The sequence below is a fragment of the Gavialis gangeticus genome, unplaced genomic scaffold (assembly GCF_001723915.1).
Source record: "Gavialis gangeticus isolate Ggan-Ray unplaced genomic scaffold, GavGan_comp1, whole genome shotgun sequence".
Classification (NCBI taxonomy): Eukaryota; Metazoa; Chordata; order Crocodylia; family Gavialidae; genus Gavialis; species Gavialis gangeticus.
This window is the reverse complement of record NW_017729033.1, coordinates 4,084,138-4,105,216: the sequence shown is the minus strand read 5'-3', so window position 1 is coordinate 4,105,216 and position 21,079 is coordinate 4,084,138. Positions and strand designations below refer to the sequence as shown.

Here is a 21,079-nt window from a genome sequence, read left to right as displayed (position 1 = left end):
TGGAAGGGGCAAGATACCAGTACTTGTTTTTGCCAGCATTTCGAAGACAAGGGTCTCTTTCATAACCACTTAAAAACTGAGCTGTGTTAGAAAATACCATTAACAGCACCCAGGATGAAAAAAGCATCAGAGATAAGGGACTCTTCTAATGGAGGGTCCCACATATCTATAACAACTAATTGAAAAGGGTGAGACTAAAACCAAACCCGACTTTCCAGAGCATGATGAAAGACTCATTTTGCAAATGGAGGCAAGAGAAATTACAACATATAAATACAGTACAAGATAACTGAATTTCAGAAATACAAAGAACAGAATCAGCTGCAAAATACTCTGCAGCATATGAATCTTAACATTTCAAACACGGTCTTAAACACCTACAAACAAAAAAACAGGAATAATTCAATATGGTACTTACCCTTGTAAGACCACCAACAGCCTCATTTTCTTTCTAGCATAAGCAGCCTGACGGGCACTGCGGTTCTGCTGGGACTCAAGGACACTGGAGAGGTAACGCTGGAAGTGGGCTGCACTGAAGCACTCAGGGCTGTCCAAAGTTTGCCGATAAATGATCCACCTAAAACAACAAAGTGAGAAATCAAATTAATTCTGTTTTCTCTGTATACTAAATTATTTCTGTTCTTTTCATTGTGAATCAATGGCTAATCAAAAATAAATCTATGACAGTACAAAGAAATTACATCTACTGTGCTACAGGCAATGGGAGCTCTCAGGCTTCTCATGCTTTTTCAACATCAGTCAACTATTTTTTGAATTTCCACCTATGACTCCTTTGATATGAAACAATAGGAGATGGACTAATCAAAACCACATGTTGATGGAGTAATAAAGTTTGGTTTAGGCATATTATTTGAGACCTTAGTTGGGTCACCCTGGATATGACTATTTCATTGTTACAATGTAACTGAAATTTCAACCAGTACAGTTACTTATAAAACATACTTCATGAAGGGTTTATGCAGAAGACCTTGAAATCATTTTGAATGTTCACAATACAAAAAAAACCCCAAACCCCTCACCATCAGCTTCCAAAACGCGCATGAAACCCCCTCAGCATCCTGTGTGCAATTCAGAACAGAAAATTACCTAAAAACCTAGTGATGCCAACTCCTAAAACAGGATAAAGATTTCCATTCAAGTTATGCCTTGGCAACATACGCACAGATTTTACTACTAAGATTAAATCCTAATTATTCAGAATAAGAACTTCAGTGGAAAAGAATAGGGTGGGGTTTTGAGTACTTTGTATAGAGCCAAAAAAGTCAGCATTCAAAAAACAAAAGATCTTTAAATGATTCTGTTCTATTGCCAGTTTCTGGTCTGTTAAAAGGCAGAAGAAATTATTTTTAAAAACATATTCTACACGTTAAAATGAAGACTTACATAGACTTGCAGGAATTCTTCTTTTACAATTTTTGTTCCTGCTTGTAAGATCATATATAGAGGAACCAAAAAAGGAATCTCTCCACCTGTCCCTTAACGTTTTGAGAATGCCAATCGTTTTCAGCCTACCAAAACATACAACGGTCCATCTGGCCCCTCTGGAAATACTACCACTCCAACAGATAGGTTTGGGCTCTAAAATGGTTTAATCTAAATGGGCATATGGCAGTCACACTATTAAAAAAAGCCAGGAATTGCAAGTGACAGTTTTAAATAATTTAGTACTATGATATCCGTAACATTCCAGTTCTCATCACAGGATCCTTCTAGGAAAAGTCAACATTGGGAACACAGAGAAGATAAGCAGGGAATACTGTAGTAACAGTTCAGCACAATGAATAGAAATGTATCATTCATTACATTTAATGAGTGCTGCTCTAAATCATTTAAAAACTACACCAACCTTCCACACTCCTTGTTAAAAGTAACCAGAAAAGAACAGAGATCACTGCAACGACATCCTGGAAGGCCTGTTAAGATGGTCACAATCACCTAAAGTTGAAGGAAAAATTACATTTATTATTTTTCTTTTGTGCCTAAAAAGCAAACTAGACATGTCCCAAGCAGTTAAGACAAGATCCCTGGTTCCTAGAACCTTGAAGATGAAATAATATAGAACAAAACAAGCAACCAAATGCAGAAAGGGAGAAAAAACAAAAAAGGAGAGAACAATGGATACATATATAGAATATATTATGCAATCTAGATATATCATGTACATAATTATTCATTGTAAATAAAATGTAGATTGACTGATCACCTATTCAAAATAATGTAATAAATGCACTGAAATGGATCTGAATACAAGATGTTAGCTACATACCCAAACAGAACATACTACATAGGTAAGCTTTGCTAAATGTGGCAGGAAAATGTGTGTTAAAAGTACAAAAGCCAAGGTTTACAGAAGCTACATGCTTTCAAGTTGGCAGGCCTGGACAGGATGCACCCTAGGGTACTGAAGAAATTGGCTGAGGTCATTTCAGAGCCTTTGGCTAGCCTCTTTGAGGATTGGTGGAGATCAGGTGAGGTCCCAGATAACTAGGAAAGGGGAAATGCAGTGCCCACCCAGGGAATTAAGAGACCAGTCAGCTTGACTTTGATACCTGGAAAGATCACAAAGCAGGTCTTTGAGGAATCTATCGTGAAGTACTAGAGGAAAACAAGGTGATCAGGAACAGCCAGCACAAATTCTTCAAGAGCAAGTCATGCTTGACTAAGCTGATTTCCTTCTGTAAGGTGACAGGTTGTGTGGATGGGGGGAGAGCAGTAGAAGCAATACACCTTAACTTTAGCAAGACTTTTGACACTCTTTCTGACATTTTCATTACAAAGCTAAGGAAATACAGATTAGACAAAACGTACTTTACTGGTTGGATCATCATGCTCAAGGAGCAGTCATTAATGACTTGGGATTCAATTGGGAGGAGGTATTAAGTGAGAGTTCTCCAGGGGGCTGCCCTGAGCCCAATAATCATGCAACATCTTCGTTAACGATTTGGCTGATGGGACTGAGCGATGCTTAGCAAATCTGCGAACACCACCAAGTTGGCTGGAGGTGCAGATATTCCAAAGGACAGGGCTAGGATCCAGAATGACCTGGACAGTCTGGAAAAGTGGTCCACAGATCAACCAGATGAGGTTCAACAAGGATAAGTGCAAAATCCTACATTTGGGATGGAATAATTGCTTGCACAAATACAAACTGGGGAATGGCTGGCTAGGGGGTTACAGTAGACCATACACTGAATAAAAGCCAACAATGTGCTCTTACTGCAAAAAAGCCAAGAGTATATTGGGTTGTGTTAGCAAGTGAGTCACCTGCAAATCAAGGGAAGTAATTCTTCCCCTCTATTTAGCACCGGTGAGGTCTCAAGTTGGAGTACTATTGTCCAGTTCGGGGCCCCACACTTCAAGAAGGATGTGAACTGATTGGAAAGAGTCCAGTGCAAAACAACAAGTGATTAGAGGCCTGGGAAGCAAGACTTATGAGGAAAGGCTGAAAGAACTAGGTTATTTAGTCTGGAGAAGAGAAGGAGGAAGTTTGTGTTTGATAAAAAGAAAAGTCTTCAAATACCTGAAGGGTGATTAACAGAGAGGATGAAGATAGATTTTTCTCTGTGGCTGTAGGGGAGAGAACTAGGAACAGTGGCCTCAAGCTTCAGCAGGGGAAACTTAGGTTGGAGATCAGGAAGAACTTTCTGACTATGGGGGTGGTTGAGCATTCAAACAGGCTAACCTCAGGCAATTTCTACTCTTGGAAGTTTAACAGCAGGTTAGAAAGACACTTGACTGGGACAGTTTAGCCAGGGATGATCCTGCCTTGAGCAGGGGGCTGGACTACATGACCTCATGAGGATCTCATTTCCTATGATGGTAACATGACTGAACAAGGGGAAGTTTCAAGTGGCAGTGAAATGTATCAGCTGTCTGGTACTCCTGCACAGCAAGTCTTTGACAGAAGGCTCAGGAAGACATTACACTTATGACACAATGATCCTGTTAAACTGAGTGCTAAATAGTAATCCTGCCCCAAGTTAATGGCAGAAAAACATTCCATAGAATATGCAGAACATCGTGGCTGGAGTGCATCGTGCTTTAAACTGAATGTGTGGCAGGGCTGCCGTGCCATACAACCTCCTGCCAGCTACATGGCAAAGCCTGGCTGACAACCATGCTAAGCAGCACTGCGCAACTTCAGGTGCGGTGCTGAGAGCCCCTTGTTGGCAGGCTGATGACCGCATCACTGAGACCGTGGTTTTCAATATACTGATGGGCTGGATTACTGGGACGCAGGAAGCTGGAGGGGCTCACCATGACCCAGAGGAGTTCAGTCAGAGGCTTTAACACCCAGAAAAACTGAACAGTTAAAAAGGTAGCAAGTTTTCAATCACTTAACTACATCTGACGAACATGTTATGGAAACATGGACATATACAAAAAAGTCCCCAAACCTGTACTCTTTAAAATAATGTATAAGCAGTGTTACTTGCCAATATTAGGCATCTACAACACAGGATCCATAAAATATGAAAAACTGGAAGGTTACAGTTCAGAAGATGGCTATGTTCCTGCTTCCTCTGGTATCCTTATTATGACAGGCTGAAAATACTTGGAAAAAAATCATGAAACATATCCTCTTTGTGAGAGGTGTTCAAAACATTTGAGTTTTAAATCTGTTATTACTCTTAACTCTCTCTGTAGAGGCATTTTATTTATACACAGCAGCAAATTTAAGCAACCAATATTTGTTTAAGTTTAAAAAATGAAGTGTGCAGAACGCAATATATATTTTTTCAAAGTCCCAGTAAATAAGAAAGACTAATATTGTTGATGCATCCCTTTCCAAAATATAAATCAGTTTACTTGAAGATATATTACCACTGTTGTCTTTCGATTCTCAGTTATGAGTGAGCAATTTGTATGAAAAAGAGGAAGGTTTAAAAAAAAAAAAATCACAAAACTTAGCACACATGAAAGGACTACATGCTGTGTACCAACAAGAAAATCTAATAAACCAGATTTTAAAAGGTAATGAAGCACAATGACTGAATTACATGGCTAACAAAGCAAGTGGAAAGCCTTTTTTTTTTTTTTTTGTTCACATCAAGCATTTTGTAAAACCACTCATATCTACAAAAAACTTGTGTTTTGTTTGCTGTCTTACCTTATCATTTTCTGCTTTGCTTACAGGAATGATTTCCGACTCTTGCAGTAAAGTAGGAAGGTGTGCTCTCATTACTGGCTCACAACTTGTACTGCTGATTCCAAAATGTTGCAGAAACCTTTCAAAAGCAAAGTTTTACCTTATAAATAACAAAAACATGAATCCATTTATTTCAAAGAGCTACAATTAAACTTTATTGAAGGCCGAAGAGATGTCTCAGAAAAGAAATGAACACATTTTATATAAAATATTTCTTACTTTAAGAGGTACTAACTAGTAAAAAGGATTTAGACTAAAAAGAGATCTTATATTATACTTCAGATATCAAAATACCTTATTTTGTTGGGGTGCTTTTTGTTTGTTTGGTTGGGTTTTTTTGGAAATACATGATCTTTTGAAAATTCAAATACAAAGGCCAAATACTCACTGCTCTAGCTCTGGGAGGTTAGCAGATATTTTTAGCTGGCTTCCTCTTTCCCCAGCAGGATAGGACAATGCATTAAATAGCTTCTGCATCTTGGAATATCTAAAACAAGGACATACATTAATTTAATCATTTAATTCAGCTCAAAGTAAATCCTTGCCTTTTCCTTTATTTTTAATCTGCATATCTATGTAGAAACTCCTGGTTTAAAAATAGCGTAAAGTTAAAGAAAACAATTATTTGTTATCATTTTTTAATCTAAAGTTTCACCATTCTTGTTCTTAAAATCCCATATCCATATTTATATTCTACAGTGTCCAAGACGCTGAACAGAAAACCAACAGAATCATACTTGTGTGCAATTATACATGAAGTTGAATAGTATCAACTTACAATCTCTTCTGTTCCACCGATAAGAATTCTTCCTGGACAACTCTTAAAGATAATCCTGAGTTTGTCCTTTGTTGCCAGGAGGAGAAAACCTGCACAAATACCAGAAAAAAAAGAGATTAATTAGTTGAATATGAAATGTTACACATTTAACAATATAAGTGTCTTTAAGTCATTTTTGTTCAATAGTAAAGATGTATTAACAACTAGCTCTTTTGGAAAGTGGCCCCAGCACCCTATTTATAAATATTCACAAAGAGAAGCAATGACCTTGGAGACCAAAACGTAGAATCACAAGAACTTCTGCTGATCTACCGTAAAAAAAAAAAATTAGTTAAGAAAATAAGGATATTTTCTCTTTTCAGTTATAATTGGGTAAGTATTCCCAGAACAAAGTTGTCTGAATTAGCCTTGATTAAATCAGTTCGTCATGAAGCTGACCTAGTGATTTGTAGTACAAAAAGATAGTATGCAATTCCATGTTCATGTTCCAAAATCTGGTGGGGCTCTGCATACTCAGGACAGAGGAAAGAATGAAAAACTAAATAAAATAAATCAGGAAAGATGGCACCTCAAAGCTCTCAAAACCACCACCTGGTTCTACCTCTCAATTTAGAAACACAACTACTAGAGTCACATACTCCTACACTGCTGGCAGAAAACATCTTAGCTTAACAGAGAAGACAAAATGAGAGACTTGGTTTGGAGCATTGATGTTTATTTGGCAATCCCCACAGAGAAATTTTACAGTAAATGCATCTATAGACAGCTTGCAAGAGGCATTTCCAATGCCCAGCTGAGATTTCCTGGCAGGCTGGGACAGAGACAAAGCAAAAAAGAAAGGGCAGGCCGTATGCCGAACGCCAGAGACTGTTTCAACGTTGCTTTCGGACAGTAAATTGCATCTAACTGAAAGTACGAAAGATAGAGTGGACAAATGTTTACCTGTAATTGAAATTGAGAGTTCAATCTTCCAGGCAACTGAATGAAATGAAAAAGCACTGCAAGCTGCTGCTCCCAAATGTGAGATTTTAAAGCCAGTCACACAAGCACCAAGGGATGAAGACAGCTTTAGCCATTACCTGCTAACTCCTTTGCATTCTTAATGCTGCTAAATTATACCAGTTAATGTGGCTTTCAAGAGAGTGGACAAGTGATGTTATGGCTATAACTTGCTAACGATTCATAAGAAACTCTCAAAGGCAACAGATTCTTTCTTCGCAATGGCACACAACAATGCAAATTTTTGACAATTTAGGAATTAATGACATCCTACGTTATTTGGATAAGTTAAGGAAAAAGGCTGTAGAAAAGAGGCCCTGATCAAATGGAATGAAAAACGACTTCAAGAAATTTTAAGACTAGGCAAAAATCCTGCTCCAAACAGAAAAAAAGAAGAGATGAATCAGCAAGGGAGCCACATTTTAGAGCCAAAGGTTGGGGTGAAGATTAAAGGAAACCTATGTGGTAGACAAAAAACGAAACAAATAGTTTGCATCAGTTACCAATAGGGATGTACTGAAATCAAGATTTCGCAATTTTTGCAGAAAAAGTGAAATCAGGCATTTTCTGTGAGAAATCAAGGAAATCTATGAAAAAAAGGAGCCCGGGAAAAAAACAGGGAAAAGCAGGGCTCTGTGTAAAAATGAAAGGTTCCCCCCCACCCAGGCAGCAGCTGAGATGGAAGCTGTCCCCACACCACCTCTCAGCCTTGCAGCCCAGACAGACAGGGAGAAGCCCAGCCCTGGGTTTTTTCCCCCCACAGCCACAGTGACATCCTGCACTAAGCAGGTGCCGAGAGGGTGGGGATGGGGAGAGCGGGGCTGGGCCAGGGGGAGCAGAGCGGGTAGGTCAGTGTGGCTGTGCCGTGGTGGTGGGGAGCAGAGCTGGGTCAAGGGCAGGAGAACCGAGCTGACCCATCTCCACACCCACATGGAGCTGGGGGAGGGCTTATTTCCTGCCTCCCACCCCAATGCAGCAGGCCAGGGCCAGGCGGGGAGCAGGGCCAAGCCGGACTGGGGGGAGACAGCTGCAATCTACCCACAAAATTAGAGCCCAAGGCCATTGGGAGCCTGCAAAATTTGGCCCTGGGCTCCATGATTTGAGTACATCCCTAGATATCAGGAATAGTGAGGAAGTTGATTGTACAGGCAAGATGGTCAAAGGGAATTACTACATCTGAAGTTAGCAGCACCAAAAAAATCTCCATCCCAGAAGGAACTGGCACATGAAAACGTAATGTCCAGGAGACAGATGAGTAACAAGTCATCAAGTCAGATGGTCTGTACCACTTAAATGGGAATCAGTACAACTGGTACTTGAGAAGGGTAAAAAAGAGTGACCTAGAGAAATTAGTCTGATACCTAACTATTCTATAAGACTTCTAAATATAAGATACAGCGGTATATGGAAAGAAATGGGATAAAACCTAACAGATTTACCATAAGACAGATCATGCCAGACAAACCACACATCTTTCAATGAGGTCTTAAAAAAAGAGTTGAGAGAAATGCAGTGCATCTAATCTCTATGCACTTTAGCCAAACACTTGAATAGGATCTGCCTGTGCATGTTATCTAGGACTCTTTCCCCACTCCCCCTTCCCCCCCACCGCCTTTTCCTTAAGTTTCTGGATTTACTAAAGGGGCACATTGCCCCTCACACCATGGGCAAGGCATGGGTGAAAGGCACGGGTAGAGCTCCTGGGCAGGGACCAGACATACAAAAGGGGAAGGGTGACCCAACTGCTGCCACCCTCCCTGGTGGACCTAAGCCAAGGGAAACATGAGAGCTGCTCCTGCCCTGCCTCCAGTGGCAGCTTGCAGGGAGCACCTGTACAGGGGGTAGTGGACTTGGCCAGGGACAGTGGCAGTGGCATACAGGTTCCTCCCTCCAACATCAGCTCCCAGCCAGTGGGAACCATGGTGAGGGACTGGTAAGAAGCAAGTGCAGGAAACCTCCCACTGCCACTGCTGTGCCCTGCCAAGACTGCACCCCACACAGCAGCAGCTAGAGCAGCTCTGGGGCTCCCCCTGCACCCAGGTCAGCCAGAGACAATTACATTAGTGGTAGGGGGGGTGGGGGTGTGCACCTTCTCTTGATCTGCCCTAATCAAATGTATATTATTGAACCAAAGTAGCTAATTTTAGTGAATGTCCAAAGAAGAATGTCCAAGGAGGTGATCCTCCCCCTCTATGCAGCACTGGTCAGGCCGCAGCTGGAGTACTGCGTCCAGTTCTGGGCGCCGCACTTTAAGAGGGATGTGGACAGCATGGAGAGGGTCCAGAGGAGGGCCACTCGTATGATCAAGGGACAGCAGGGTAGGTCCTATGAGGAAAGGTTGCGGGACCTGAACCTGTTCAGCCTTCAAAAGAGAAGGCTGAGGGGGGATCTTGTGGCCTGTTATAAACTGGTTAGGGGGGGATCAGCAGGCGCTGGGGGAGTCCCTGTTCCCCCGAGCGCCGCAAGGAGTGACCAGGAACAATGGTCACAAGCTGGCGGAGGGAAGGTTTAAGTTGGACATCAGGAGGCGCTACTTCACGGTCAGGGCGGCTAGAGTCTGGAACCAGCTTCCAAGTGAGGTGGTGCAGGCTCCCACCCTGGGGGTTTTTAAGAGGAGGTTGGATGACCACCTTACTGGGGTCATTTGACCCCAGTGCTCTTCCTGCCATGGCAGGGGGTCGGACTAGATGATCTGCTCAGGTCCCTTCCGACCCTAGAAACTATGAAACTAAGATGCTCTTCTAATGTTCCAAATTATAGACACGTCTATACTGCCACCCGACTAAACCCAGGGCTGCCCCCAAGAATCAAGTTCTGCTCTGTTGCTCCCAACCTTCAAGCCTAGCAACTGGGTAGAGTAGATAGCTAAGAGAGGTGCTGAGCAGCCACCCCAGCACTGCTCATACTCTCAGTTTTAGGATAGCCTCAGACCAGCAGTGCAGTAATCATCATGAGGCCTTCCTCCACAACTCAGCCCATATTAAACCCCAAATCCTTTGTTCTAGTCAGCTGATCATCTAGCACAATGATTGTCAATCAGCATGCTGCGGCACTCTAGGGTGCCTCAAAATCCTTTCCAAGGTGTTGCTGAGATGCATGCAAAGTTAACACCGTTAGGTGCACAAATGTGATTCACAAGATTAAGCCCAGGTATTTCAAATAGGAATCCACCATATTAAAATCTTGCTGACTTGTTGCGATCTTTCCGAGTTGCTCACAACAGAAAATTTGCTATTTTATTTTTTCCATAGTCAGAAATAAGTGAAAATGCCAACTATTCATTTTTGGAGGATTGCCTCGACTCTAAGAAGGTTGAGAGCCACTGATTTAACTTGTTACTGCATCCTCCTCCAAGCTCACTCTTGACATTCAGAAAACATTGTTAAACATACTTTTATGTTTGGCGAAAGAAAAATGATGTCTATATTACCTGCGAGTAAAAAGCTTTATAAATCTTTGTTTTGGGGAAAAGTGCTATCATTAGAAAGTTGCTTGGAGTATGGAACTCAACTGGTAGATGGGCCAGCAAGGAACTTTTGAAGTCTATAAAAAGAGCAGCAACAACACTGGTAGAGTCCTAAAAGGAAAGGGAGAAAGAAGTTTTAAGAATTAACAGTTGATAATTTGGAAGGAAAAAAAAAAAGAAAAGAAAAAAGTTTATTACTTGAATAACTAACATTGCTTCTCCAAATTAGATACTTTAGTTACATTTACATATGCCTTTTTTAAAAAAAAGAAAGGCTATACCAGTAAGAGGTTCTACAAACCCCGTGATTCCTGCAGTATAAGTATGCAACAAAGGACCCATATTAGACATTGACAGTGCATCTGAAAAACGCCATCACAGGACATAACCCCTCAACACCACTGTAGAGAATTTATCATTAGCTTTAAAAAAAAAGCCCCGAATATCGGTCCCCTGGAAATTTTTCCACAGACCTGAGAGTTACATGTCAAAATCCACTCCATCCCCATGAATTAAACCATGACCCTTCAATCTGAAGTGTACAACAGTGACTCTGAGGTTTGCGTGACCCTCCACAGCCTATTTCATGTCTTCTCTACCTGTACTTCTCCAGTGGCACAATTCCTCTGGTAGAAATGGCAACATCTGCAATATTGAAAGATTAGAGGGAAGGCATGGTAGGAAATCAGGTGGGTTCATCTACTATAAGAGGAACTGTGCATCAAGAATGCAGGTATGAAGTTTATGGGTGGTGTCTCAGTGTGTTGCAAGGAGCGTGTTTCTCTCATGAATTCTCCTAGTGAACTGAAGTTTAAATAGATCTACCATTCTTCCTGCCAGATTTCTATTTCTGGGTGTCAACAGGAACATGCAGCTGCTGGAACTCTGTTCCCTAGAGCTCAGTAATGCAGGACTATGGTCAATTCCAGTGTCATTTTATTATTTTAAAAAAAACGCATTGTACTTGCACCGAAAAAATTCTCAAAACACTTTATAAAGCTTTAACTAGGCTTTGGCATCATGTAATGAAGACTGTTCTTATCCATTGTTTACAAATGGAAAGAGAAAACTCAAGTGGACTATACAAGCTATGCAAGAAGTCGGTGTTGTACACTAGGGCATTTATACATGTGCTCCCAGAGGAGGGGAGTGGGGAACGCTTTGATTAGAGTGGATCTGAGAGCCACTTTAATTAAAGTGCCTGGAGCATCTCATATATCAGTGTCCCAATGCTGAAAAAAATGGGTCACTTTAACATGCCCCCCACTGCCATTTTTTAGTGTGGGGATGCTGATAGACAAGACTCTGGAGTCTGTTAGAGTGTGGTAATTAGCATGCTCCAGCAGACTCAATTAACTGAACCTGCTCCAACATGCTGTAATTGCAGTGCGTCGGAGCAGCCTCGCTGCTCTTGTATAGGAGCCCTAAGAAACTGACTTCCAGCACCCTCTCAAACAGGCCCCGAAATACCTCCGCAACTACACTATGAGGTTGCGTGCTTGCACTTCCAAGCATCAGAACTGGAGTCCTTCCAGAACTGCCACTGCTTAGTTTAGGAGACAAAAGACTATAGCATTGTTGTTGGTCACCAATAATACATCCCTCCAACAGGGGTCATTTTAGACTGGCCAACATTTAAATATGAACTTGTTCATTTGGGAATTTTTTCAGCACAGCCATGTAGAAGCAGCCCTGTTGTTCTTTTTTTTCCCCCATGAACAGACTCCAGTCACAGTGCTCCTCTATGAAAGCCATGCAGATTACTGAAAGAGGGAAAATATGAGTGTGTTTTAAAGACGTCTGTCCATGATGCCGAAAACTACTGAACTTTTAAAGTGACTAATTTCTGAATCTTAATTTTAGTACAAAAAACAAACAACCCCCCTTCTTCCCCTTGTCCCAGCATCTGTACGGTAGTAAATGTTCAGACCAGGAAATAGGTTTGCAGGCCATCCCGTCCCATGACATGCACAACTTCTTGAGCATTGTCTCTCTGCCACCCCAATCTTTCCAGTGTCAGTAAGTGTGGGATGGTTTTATTTTTTTTGTGGAACCACACAAGGGTCCCATGAGGAAACAAGTCAGCTGCAAGAATTGGGAATTAGAAAGGGAAAGGGAATAACCGCTACCTTGCTTTTAGCTTTGCACTTTTGGATCATGGCAAAGTTCCCAACCTGTTGTGTGTTTGAATCATATCAAAGAATCACAAAAATTAAGGGCCGGAAGGGACCATGAAAGATGGAGTCCAACCCCCCTGCTCTGGGCAGGAATACTGCTGAGATCAAATGATCCCAGCAAGGTGTCTGTCCAGTCTCCTCTTGAAGACTTCCAAGGTTGGGGACTACACCACCTCCTCGGGAAGTCTAGTCCAGATTCTGGTCCCCGTTACTGGAAAAAAGTTCTTCCTTGCATCCAACCTGAAACCATCCTCTGACAGTTTATGGCCATTGCTCCTTGTCCTCCCCTGGGGCGCCCTAGTGAACAGTTATTCCTCTCAGCTCCTGATATTCACCCCTGACATACTATAGATGGCCACCAAGTTCCCCCCCTTGGTCTTCTCTTCCCCAGGCTAAGCAGTCCCAGATCCCTTAGTCTTTTCTCATCTGGTTTGTCCTCCTTAATCATTCTTGTGGCCCTTCTCAAGGACTCTTTCAATACTCTCCACGTCTTTTTTGAAATGCAGCACCCAGAACTGGACACAGTGCAACTATGAACTCTCAAAATTGATGAGGAGTTAGTCTTTCTTATTCATTACTGATTGTTACAATGAACATGGTGGACACAAAGATACTGGAAACAGTTTAAATGGCACTCATCTCTCAAAAGTAGGAATGGAAAACTGGAGTGATGAAATTGCCTCTGAAATATAGTTTCAAGTGATTGAAAAGACAGCTACATTTGCACAGGAGCTTGATGAACTTGCTGACTTTTCTCAACACGCAAGAATAGTTATACCTGTCCCCTGGTGGTAAGGATATTGAGGCTGAGAGAGCATTTTTTTGGACACGCCTGATTTTCGGACTACCGAGGTGGTAAGTGAAACAAAACAAAGGGTGCCATCATGCTTCCTTTGTGGTCTACCATTCTAGTAGACCTTGGTGTGCAGATTATCAATTCAATCTCCCTGTACTTTTTATTAATAATAAATCTTCCTCCAACTAGAGTGAGAAAATAAGCATTTTATCAGAGAAAACATTGGCTAACAGTTACAATGCCCAAACCATGCTCATAACTGGAAATTAAATGGCTTCAATCCAGAATTCAGAAAAGCAACCCTGAATTTGTTGTGGGGCCAGCAGCATTAGGATGATTAATTAAAAAGAACCATGAGGACAAATAAGGTGGGGAAAAAAATCTGCATTTCAGAATGTTATAAATAAACGTTATTTTGAGGTCCGGCTTTTATTTGTATTTGTTCACTTGAAGATTATAACAAATACCTATTTCTCGGTGCCTCCCTAACTGTTACACTAGCTTCTAACTTAAGTACAATAAGAGTCCTCTCATTCTCCTGTCACTTTTTAGCAATATTTTTAGCATGCTCAGCCTCACTTTTTGCCAAGTCACTTAAACAATAAAGTTTTCCTTCAAGGTTTAGCTTTACACAAAAAAACTGGCATCAGTTCAAGATAGACAGCCAGTTCCCATAAATAGCCTGAATTTTAAGAAAGTGAGTGTCTTGATTTAAACAATAGAAGGAAGGTCAGTGTTAAAATAGCTTTTTAAACTACAAAGGGCCAGTCAATATGGTTTAAAAGGAATGGCTGCCAAGGTAAGGTTTTCTTTACTGTTGTGTTTTTCCAACTCAAATGAAGCCCATGCCTTTATTTTACATTATGGACTCTTATCTACACAATGCTCTTTGGAAATGGCTGTACAACTACCTAATAAAATACTTGACCCTTAAGAAAATAGGAGCTTTTCCTTTTTAGTGCACACACGAAACTTTGCTCATCCAAAATAATCTCCTTATTATTACTTAATTACTGGTAGATAGTTATAGTTAATTGTCTTCCAGTTGGCCCTACCTTTCAATAAAACTGCTATCTTTAACCCACCTTAATTCCCAGAAATCACAAAACAATGCATCAGAACCAAAAGCTTAATTAATAATTTGGCAAATTATTATCACATCACAGTCTAAAGTAGTTTGGTTAAAGAGTGGCCAAAAGACGACCCCTACTATAATCAAGTTGTGGGTGTTTTAGCGCAATTAAGAAGAAAACGTATAATACATGTAGACAGCATAACATTCCTCTGCCTGGAAAAGGTGAATTAGTTACCCCCTTCACACTGTCACTTACACAATGTTTTATACCAGCAGATAAAGACACTTCTCCTGACCTTTTAAGTGATAAGTGGTATGCTACTACCAACATCTGACTGAAGGTTAACCGTGGTCTGTGCAAAACAAAGCACTTCAACTAAATATCATATTCTTGGAGCTACGCCTTGAAACTATTGCTGACTGAAGAATCAAGTTAAAAGGAGGGTTTGCAAAAACAGAAATATGTAGAACAAGTCTTGCTTTCATTCTCAGTACTCTTTCAACACTATTCACCATGTTTAAGTAAAAGAAAAAAGAAAAACAACTTTCTATTGTGGAACAAAGCTTCAGAGCTACTGACTATTAAGTTCACATATTAAAATGCTGTCCTACTTTGACAGTGAAACTGCTATGAAGTAGAGAAAAAGTAAATTTGCCCTGCGTAATCCAAATAGCATCTGCATGACAACTCTACTGAAAGACAACATTTTTCTGCAGGTTGCTACAAAACTGCACCAGGAAAAATTGCCTCACCCCCCCGTTTCTTTATAATATCCACTTACGTAAAGGTGATAAAAACAATTTAGAAAAATAGGTACTGATAAACGGATAAGTGAACCACTCACCCCATCATAGAAATTAATAGAATTCATGTCATTCTTTGAAATGGTAATGCTGCCGTGGTGGGGATGAGAAAACAGAACGCCGTCTGAAAAGAAGTATAATTTACCTACAGTTGAAAAGAAAATAGATTAGTATTATGTGACACGGCAATATCTAGCTGCGTGTTGCCTTTTTCCAAGTAAATCCTGTTCAGTTTTGTACAATACCTAGCTGTGGTTCCAGTCCAAAATTTAAATCACATGCAGAATATAATGCACCATTTTCTATGCTGGTTAAGAGACAAATGGAATGAATCTGTGCATCTGCACAGATGTCCAAAACACAATAACTTTCACTACGTCTTCCCAGTAAAATGGTCTTATTTGATAAAACATGACCCTACATGCCTTGCATGGGTTTGTTAGCCAATTATTTGGGGGCTTAAAAAAATAAAACTAACAATACGATTCCATGTTATAACTGAACAAAAGCAAAAAGGGGAAAAGAAGAGTGACAGTCTACTAAGAAGAAAATAACAACAATACCATTCGATTGTTTGCGTTTCACAATCCATTAAGACTTGTTTAATGAATACAAACACATAACACTTTAGATAAGAGATGTACAACTGTTGATACTAAAGCAAAAATGGAAGTGGGATTTATTTCCCCTGTCTTCTCCCACCCCCGCCCGCCCCCACTTAAATACATCTGGACAATCCATTTTTTATGCATCTAAAGCCTGCTTTGCTTCAATAGTAACACTGTTGAAGCAAGTCAGGCTTTAGATGCATAAGAGGGACTGTCCATATGCATTTAAGCAGGTTGGCGGGGGGGAAGAAGTCAGAGGAAATAAATCCCACTTCTCTTTCATTTCACAGACTCTCAAACTTGACTTTGTTGCTAACTTTCAACACATGCAGCAAAAAATCTGTAAAAGGGTTTGGATATTTTAGCCACAATTTCCTAATGGACAAAAAGCGAATAGCTGCTCCAAAGCAGGAATTCATTCTCTGCTTTTAAACACAGCTAGAGTCAACACTGCAATACTTTTTGCTATACTTGGATGGCAACAGGACTATGCAGATGCAACACTTACTGCTATCTATGGGATTACGTCTGGCTCTACCCTAAGTTTTTATTCTTCTCCCATACATGCACAATTTTCCCATTAGCTGGCGATGCAATGAAATACTAGCTACACCACCTCCTTTTCATCTGCTTTACAGACATCTAGGGTCTTCAAAAGACTAGGCTGGCCTATGGAAACAGCTAGAAAAACAGGTGCAGACAGCTTTGCTACCATAACTTACTTTCCAAACACAAAAATGAGCTGCAGAGGAAGAGTTCGGCTGCAAAAAATACACCGCAAGCCAACAGGAGCAAAAGCAGTTTCTGCTACTACAAGAGAAAGCCACTGTCGGAATAGAAACTAGGAACTGCCAACAGGATCAAAGCCATCAGATACAGACTTTCAATCTAAAAGAATAGGGCAGCGGGCCAGACAGGAAAGCACTTGTGAGACAGCATAGAAGAATGAAGAGAGGAAATGAGCTGAAGTAAAGGAGTAGAGAGAACAGATCGAGAAGGAAATACAATGAAAGTAGCGGCAGAGTCTAGCCTCAGACTATTATTAATCCATGCCTCAGAACAAAGGTTTCATCATTCTGTCAACTGGCAGATGCACATAATTATGAAAGTATTGCAGAGGTGTATATGCCTTCTTATGGGTGGTTAAGGAAAGAAGGAAAAAACACACTGGCCCAAATCCCATTCTACCTATATGTTACATATAAAAATGAAGTTTATTTTCTACCTATGGGGACTTTTTACCATCTTCAAATTTTCTCTGAGCCTGAGGAATGGCAGGTGAGCCCAAAAGCTTGCAGAACAGGAACTTCCTCAGCCTGTCGAAGGGTTTTTAAACTGGAAAGCTTGCTAAAAAAAATTTCCAACTATTGAAGTTGGTCTAATAAAAGGCATCAGATTCACCCAAAGAAACTTGTCGGCAGAACAAGATTTTTTTTTTGTGATTTCTTAGTTGGTCTAATAAAAGGTATCTTCTCTGTAAACCAAGAGTCCTAGAGTTTTGCATTCTACCTATTAGGCAGTTACAGAGACTTGAGCGAGGTGGAATAGGATCAGGCTTAAGTCACTGCAAAACTGGTCATGTAAAATGAGGGTTGATCCCCATTTTCTTCACTGCCTCCTTTTCTTTTCAATCACAGTCTTAAGGATAAAGTGATAGCCTGTTACAGAAGCAGATGCAGCCATGAATCTGCAGGGATGTGAACAGAATGGAACAGGATCACAATTACACATCATGGAATAGGATCTCTGCCTTTATGACACTGTCAGAGATCTTTCAAAGGATGCCAGGTTTCCCAAACTATGTCAGAGAAACAAAAGGGTGAGAAGGCATGGAGGTTAGAGCATTCAAAACTAAAGAGATCACAAAAATTAAAATCTGTCCAGCCAAGTGCCTAACATAAAGATCACCAAGTTACCCTCTGCTACTCACAAGATTCAATATGGTACATTATTTTGCCTAAATTTTAATTTTTGTTGTTGCCATTTTAACTTCGGTAAGCATCTTCAAGCAACAGTTCAGATTACCAGGATTCCACCCTAGATATAGTGCTGAAATGGGAAAGTTTTATGAATAAAACTTTCCAAAAAAAAGCAAAACCCCTATTCTTTACCTTAATTATCTAGAGAGCCAATAACTTGTTTAACCTGATATTGCAATGGCCAGCTTAATACGTTTCCCTACTCGGATGTACCCTGCTCGTAGCAAACTCACTCAATCTGAATATGACTGCTGAAGCACTTGGTACATCATATGATACTACCCAGATCGCTGCACATGCATTTATTTAGCATCTATTTGGTAGCAACTAGACTGCTACAGGACTTCTCCCCAAACAAGCTTTCAGCTTCTGGTAAGAATTGGAATATAAAGTTCTTCAATCTCTCATATACTTGGAAAAAAAATGTTCTCGGGGCAGAAAAATATATTGTGCCTTAAGCAGTACATAGTGGTGTTATATATCAAAGAGATTTAACACACTGGTCTGAGCTGTACCCCATTGACTGTAAAGCCAGGAAAAAAGCCACCATAAATGAAGCCTCATTACACTGACTATTCCAAGTTTGTTTCGGCTGAACACTAAACAAGTGTCAGTTTGTTCAGCAATTGACTACTTGCAGGAAAAATGAAACAGAAGACAGCCTGGCATTTGCTCAGGTACAAGGGGTAGAAGCATCAGTCACTAGGAAGGAACAGTTTTAGTCAGCTGAAATGGAAAACAAACATCAAGGATTACTCTTGCAGGGGCCAGGGGAGGGTAAGAGGGAAGGGGAGAGGAGCAGCAAGGGAAAGAGCAGCAGCATTAGTGGAAATATGAAAGGAAAAGTTTTTCTGAAAAAATACAGATTATGGTGGAAAGGGTTGAAATAAGGGACCAAAGCTCCAAGTAGCAAAAGGCCTCAGAAGAAACAAAAGAAAAGAGGACTGAAAAGACCTCCAGGATTATCCAGTCAGGTGGGTGGCAAATTGGCTTAAGGGTCGCACACAAAAAGTGGTAGTGGATGGGTCGGTATCGATCTGCAAAGATGTGGGCAGTGGAGTCCCACAAGGCTCAGTCCTTGGATCAGTGCTGTTCAGTGTCATCATCAGTGACTTAGATGAGGGTATGGAGAGCACCCTGTTCAAATTCACAGATGATACCAAATTATGGGGTAAAGCTGACACATCAGAGGGTAGGCAGTGAATCCAGGCAGATCTGGACAGGTTGGAAAAATGGGCGGAATAGAATAGGATGCACGTCAACAAAGACAAGAGCAGATGCTGCACCTAGGGGGAAGGAATCACCAGCACACTTACAGGCGGGGGGATGACCGTCTCAGCAGCACAGCAGTGGAAAGGGATCTCGGAGTCATTGTTGACACCAAGATGAACATGAGTTGTCAATGTGACGAAGTGATCAACAAGGCTAACCACACTTTATCACGCATCAGGAGATGCACGACGGAGAGGTCCAGGGAGGTGATACTACCCCTCTTTGTGGCACTGGTCAGGCTACAGTTGGAGTACTGCATCCAGTTTTGGGCACCACACTTCAACAAGGATGTTGATAGACTCAAGAGGTCCAGAGAAGGGCTACTCATATGGTTATGAGCCTGCAGGCAAAGCCCTATGAGGAGAGATTAAGGGCCCTGGATCTCTTCAGCATCTGCAAGAGAAGGCTGAGAGGTGATCTTGTGGCCACCTACAAATTCATCAGGGGAGACAGCAAGGAATAGGAGATGGGCTGTTGACCAGGGCACCCCTTGAACTAACAAGGAACAAGGGCCACAAACTGACAGAGAGCAGATTCAGGTTAGACAGCAGGAACAACTTCTTTATGGTGAGGGTTGCCAGAATCTGGAATGGGTGTCTAAGGGAGGTGCTCTCCCCTACCCGGGGGGTCTTTAAGAGAAGGCTGGACGTGCACCTGGCTGGGGTCGTCTGACCCCAGTGCTCTTTCCTGCCCAGGGCAGGGGGTCAGACTCGATAATCTGTTGAGGACCCTTCTGACCCAAATATCTGTGAATCAAATGCATTCCCCTGCTATTGCAAGCCATCACATCACAAAGCGTCTTTCCTAGACTCCATCTTAAAAGTAGGGGCTTTTTGTCGCAGCTGGCAGGTCCCTCCACTGCTCCAAGAAACCTTCAACAAAAACAAGGTTAAGAGATTTAAGCAGTTTGGGAATACCACAAATTTCCAACAGGCAGAGAAAAAATGTGGAGTTCTGACCAGAAAAAAAATTGTCAGGTCAAGCAGCATAGCAGTAGTGTACCAATGGTGATATAGGTTGCCTCGGCTAATGTGTTTATCTAAAGCAGGACTTCTTTCACTACATGATTTATCTGTCTTACAGTGCTATAGCTACCAAAGCAAATAAACATTTCTTTAGCACTTGCCAGCAAACTCACCTTCCTCAGGCATGGTCTCTGGATTGCTAGAATAAATATATCCTCCATCACCTCCTGTGAGAAAAGTACCCAGGAAGGATTCATCTTCCTGAAGAAGAAAACAGTTTTTTTATAGTAACTTCATAGGTGGGTTCACAATTACTGCTAGAAGGAAACAGTTTGGCCTGCAACTGTCTTCGTGCCAGGAAATGACTCTACAAACACAGTAAAAGGAGTTTTAGAGTATCCGTCAAACACTTAAAGAAAGAAGTGTTAGGATGTCAGGACTGAAACAGAGGAACGGTGTTTCTGGTAACTGTAATTAATGTGCCTGATAATCATATATTGAAAAAAAGAATCTATGTAAATCTTGACAACTTGTCAGAAATGTCCTTTTTAAGGTTCCTTCATTTGCCTGATGCTTGTTTTTGCAAATTAAAACAGCTATTTGATTCCAAAATTATTTTCACATGGACGAGACATGTTTTTGCTTTCTTTTTACACTGCTAGTTTACCAAACATAGTGATTTTTACAGCTTAACAAGAGGCGGGGGGAAGAGTCAAGAATTTACTTATACTGAAGACTTCTCAAATGCAAATTACTTCACAAGTGTGAAGCCTGTAGTTTGGGAAGTTTCCAGATGCCAGATCATTCTCAATAGGTCTTAAAGTAATCTCTTTTATGTTATCTGTACAACTGAAGTAAAAACACAGCTGAATGCATATTAGTATTGGTATTTCCAATGCATATTTTTGATCATGTCACTGTTAGAGTAGTTATGTAAAATCAAGGGGTGTTTTTACACGTGGTCCAGGGGTCGGGTGGGGAGTGTATGTG

At 41.1% G+C, this 21,079-nt stretch overlaps 1 protein-coding gene across 1 annotated transcript in view; it reads right to left on the bottom strand.

Moving 5' to 3' along the window:
- Window positions 1-21,079, bottom strand: part of CUNH20orf194 (chromosome unknown C20orf194 homolog) — a 149,989-nt gene that overhangs the window by 37,235 nt on the left and 91,675 nt on the right. Inside the window, exons 20-27 of the mRNA XM_019526048.1 lie at window positions 20,263-20,350; window positions 15,307-15,410; window positions 10,378-10,524; window positions 5,949-6,037; window positions 5,559-5,657; window positions 5,132-5,249; window positions 1,868-1,956; window positions 419-577 (exon numbers count right to left, since the gene is read on the bottom strand). Coding sequence (XP_019381593.1) covers window positions 419-577; window positions 1,868-1,956; window positions 5,132-5,249; window positions 5,559-5,657; window positions 5,949-6,037; window positions 10,378-10,524; window positions 15,307-15,410; window positions 20,263-20,350 — 893 coding nt within the window. The remainder of the gene's footprint in view (window positions 1-418; window positions 578-1,867; window positions 1,957-5,131; window positions 5,250-5,558; window positions 5,658-5,948; window positions 6,038-10,377; window positions 10,525-15,306; window positions 15,411-20,262; window positions 20,351-21,079) is intronic.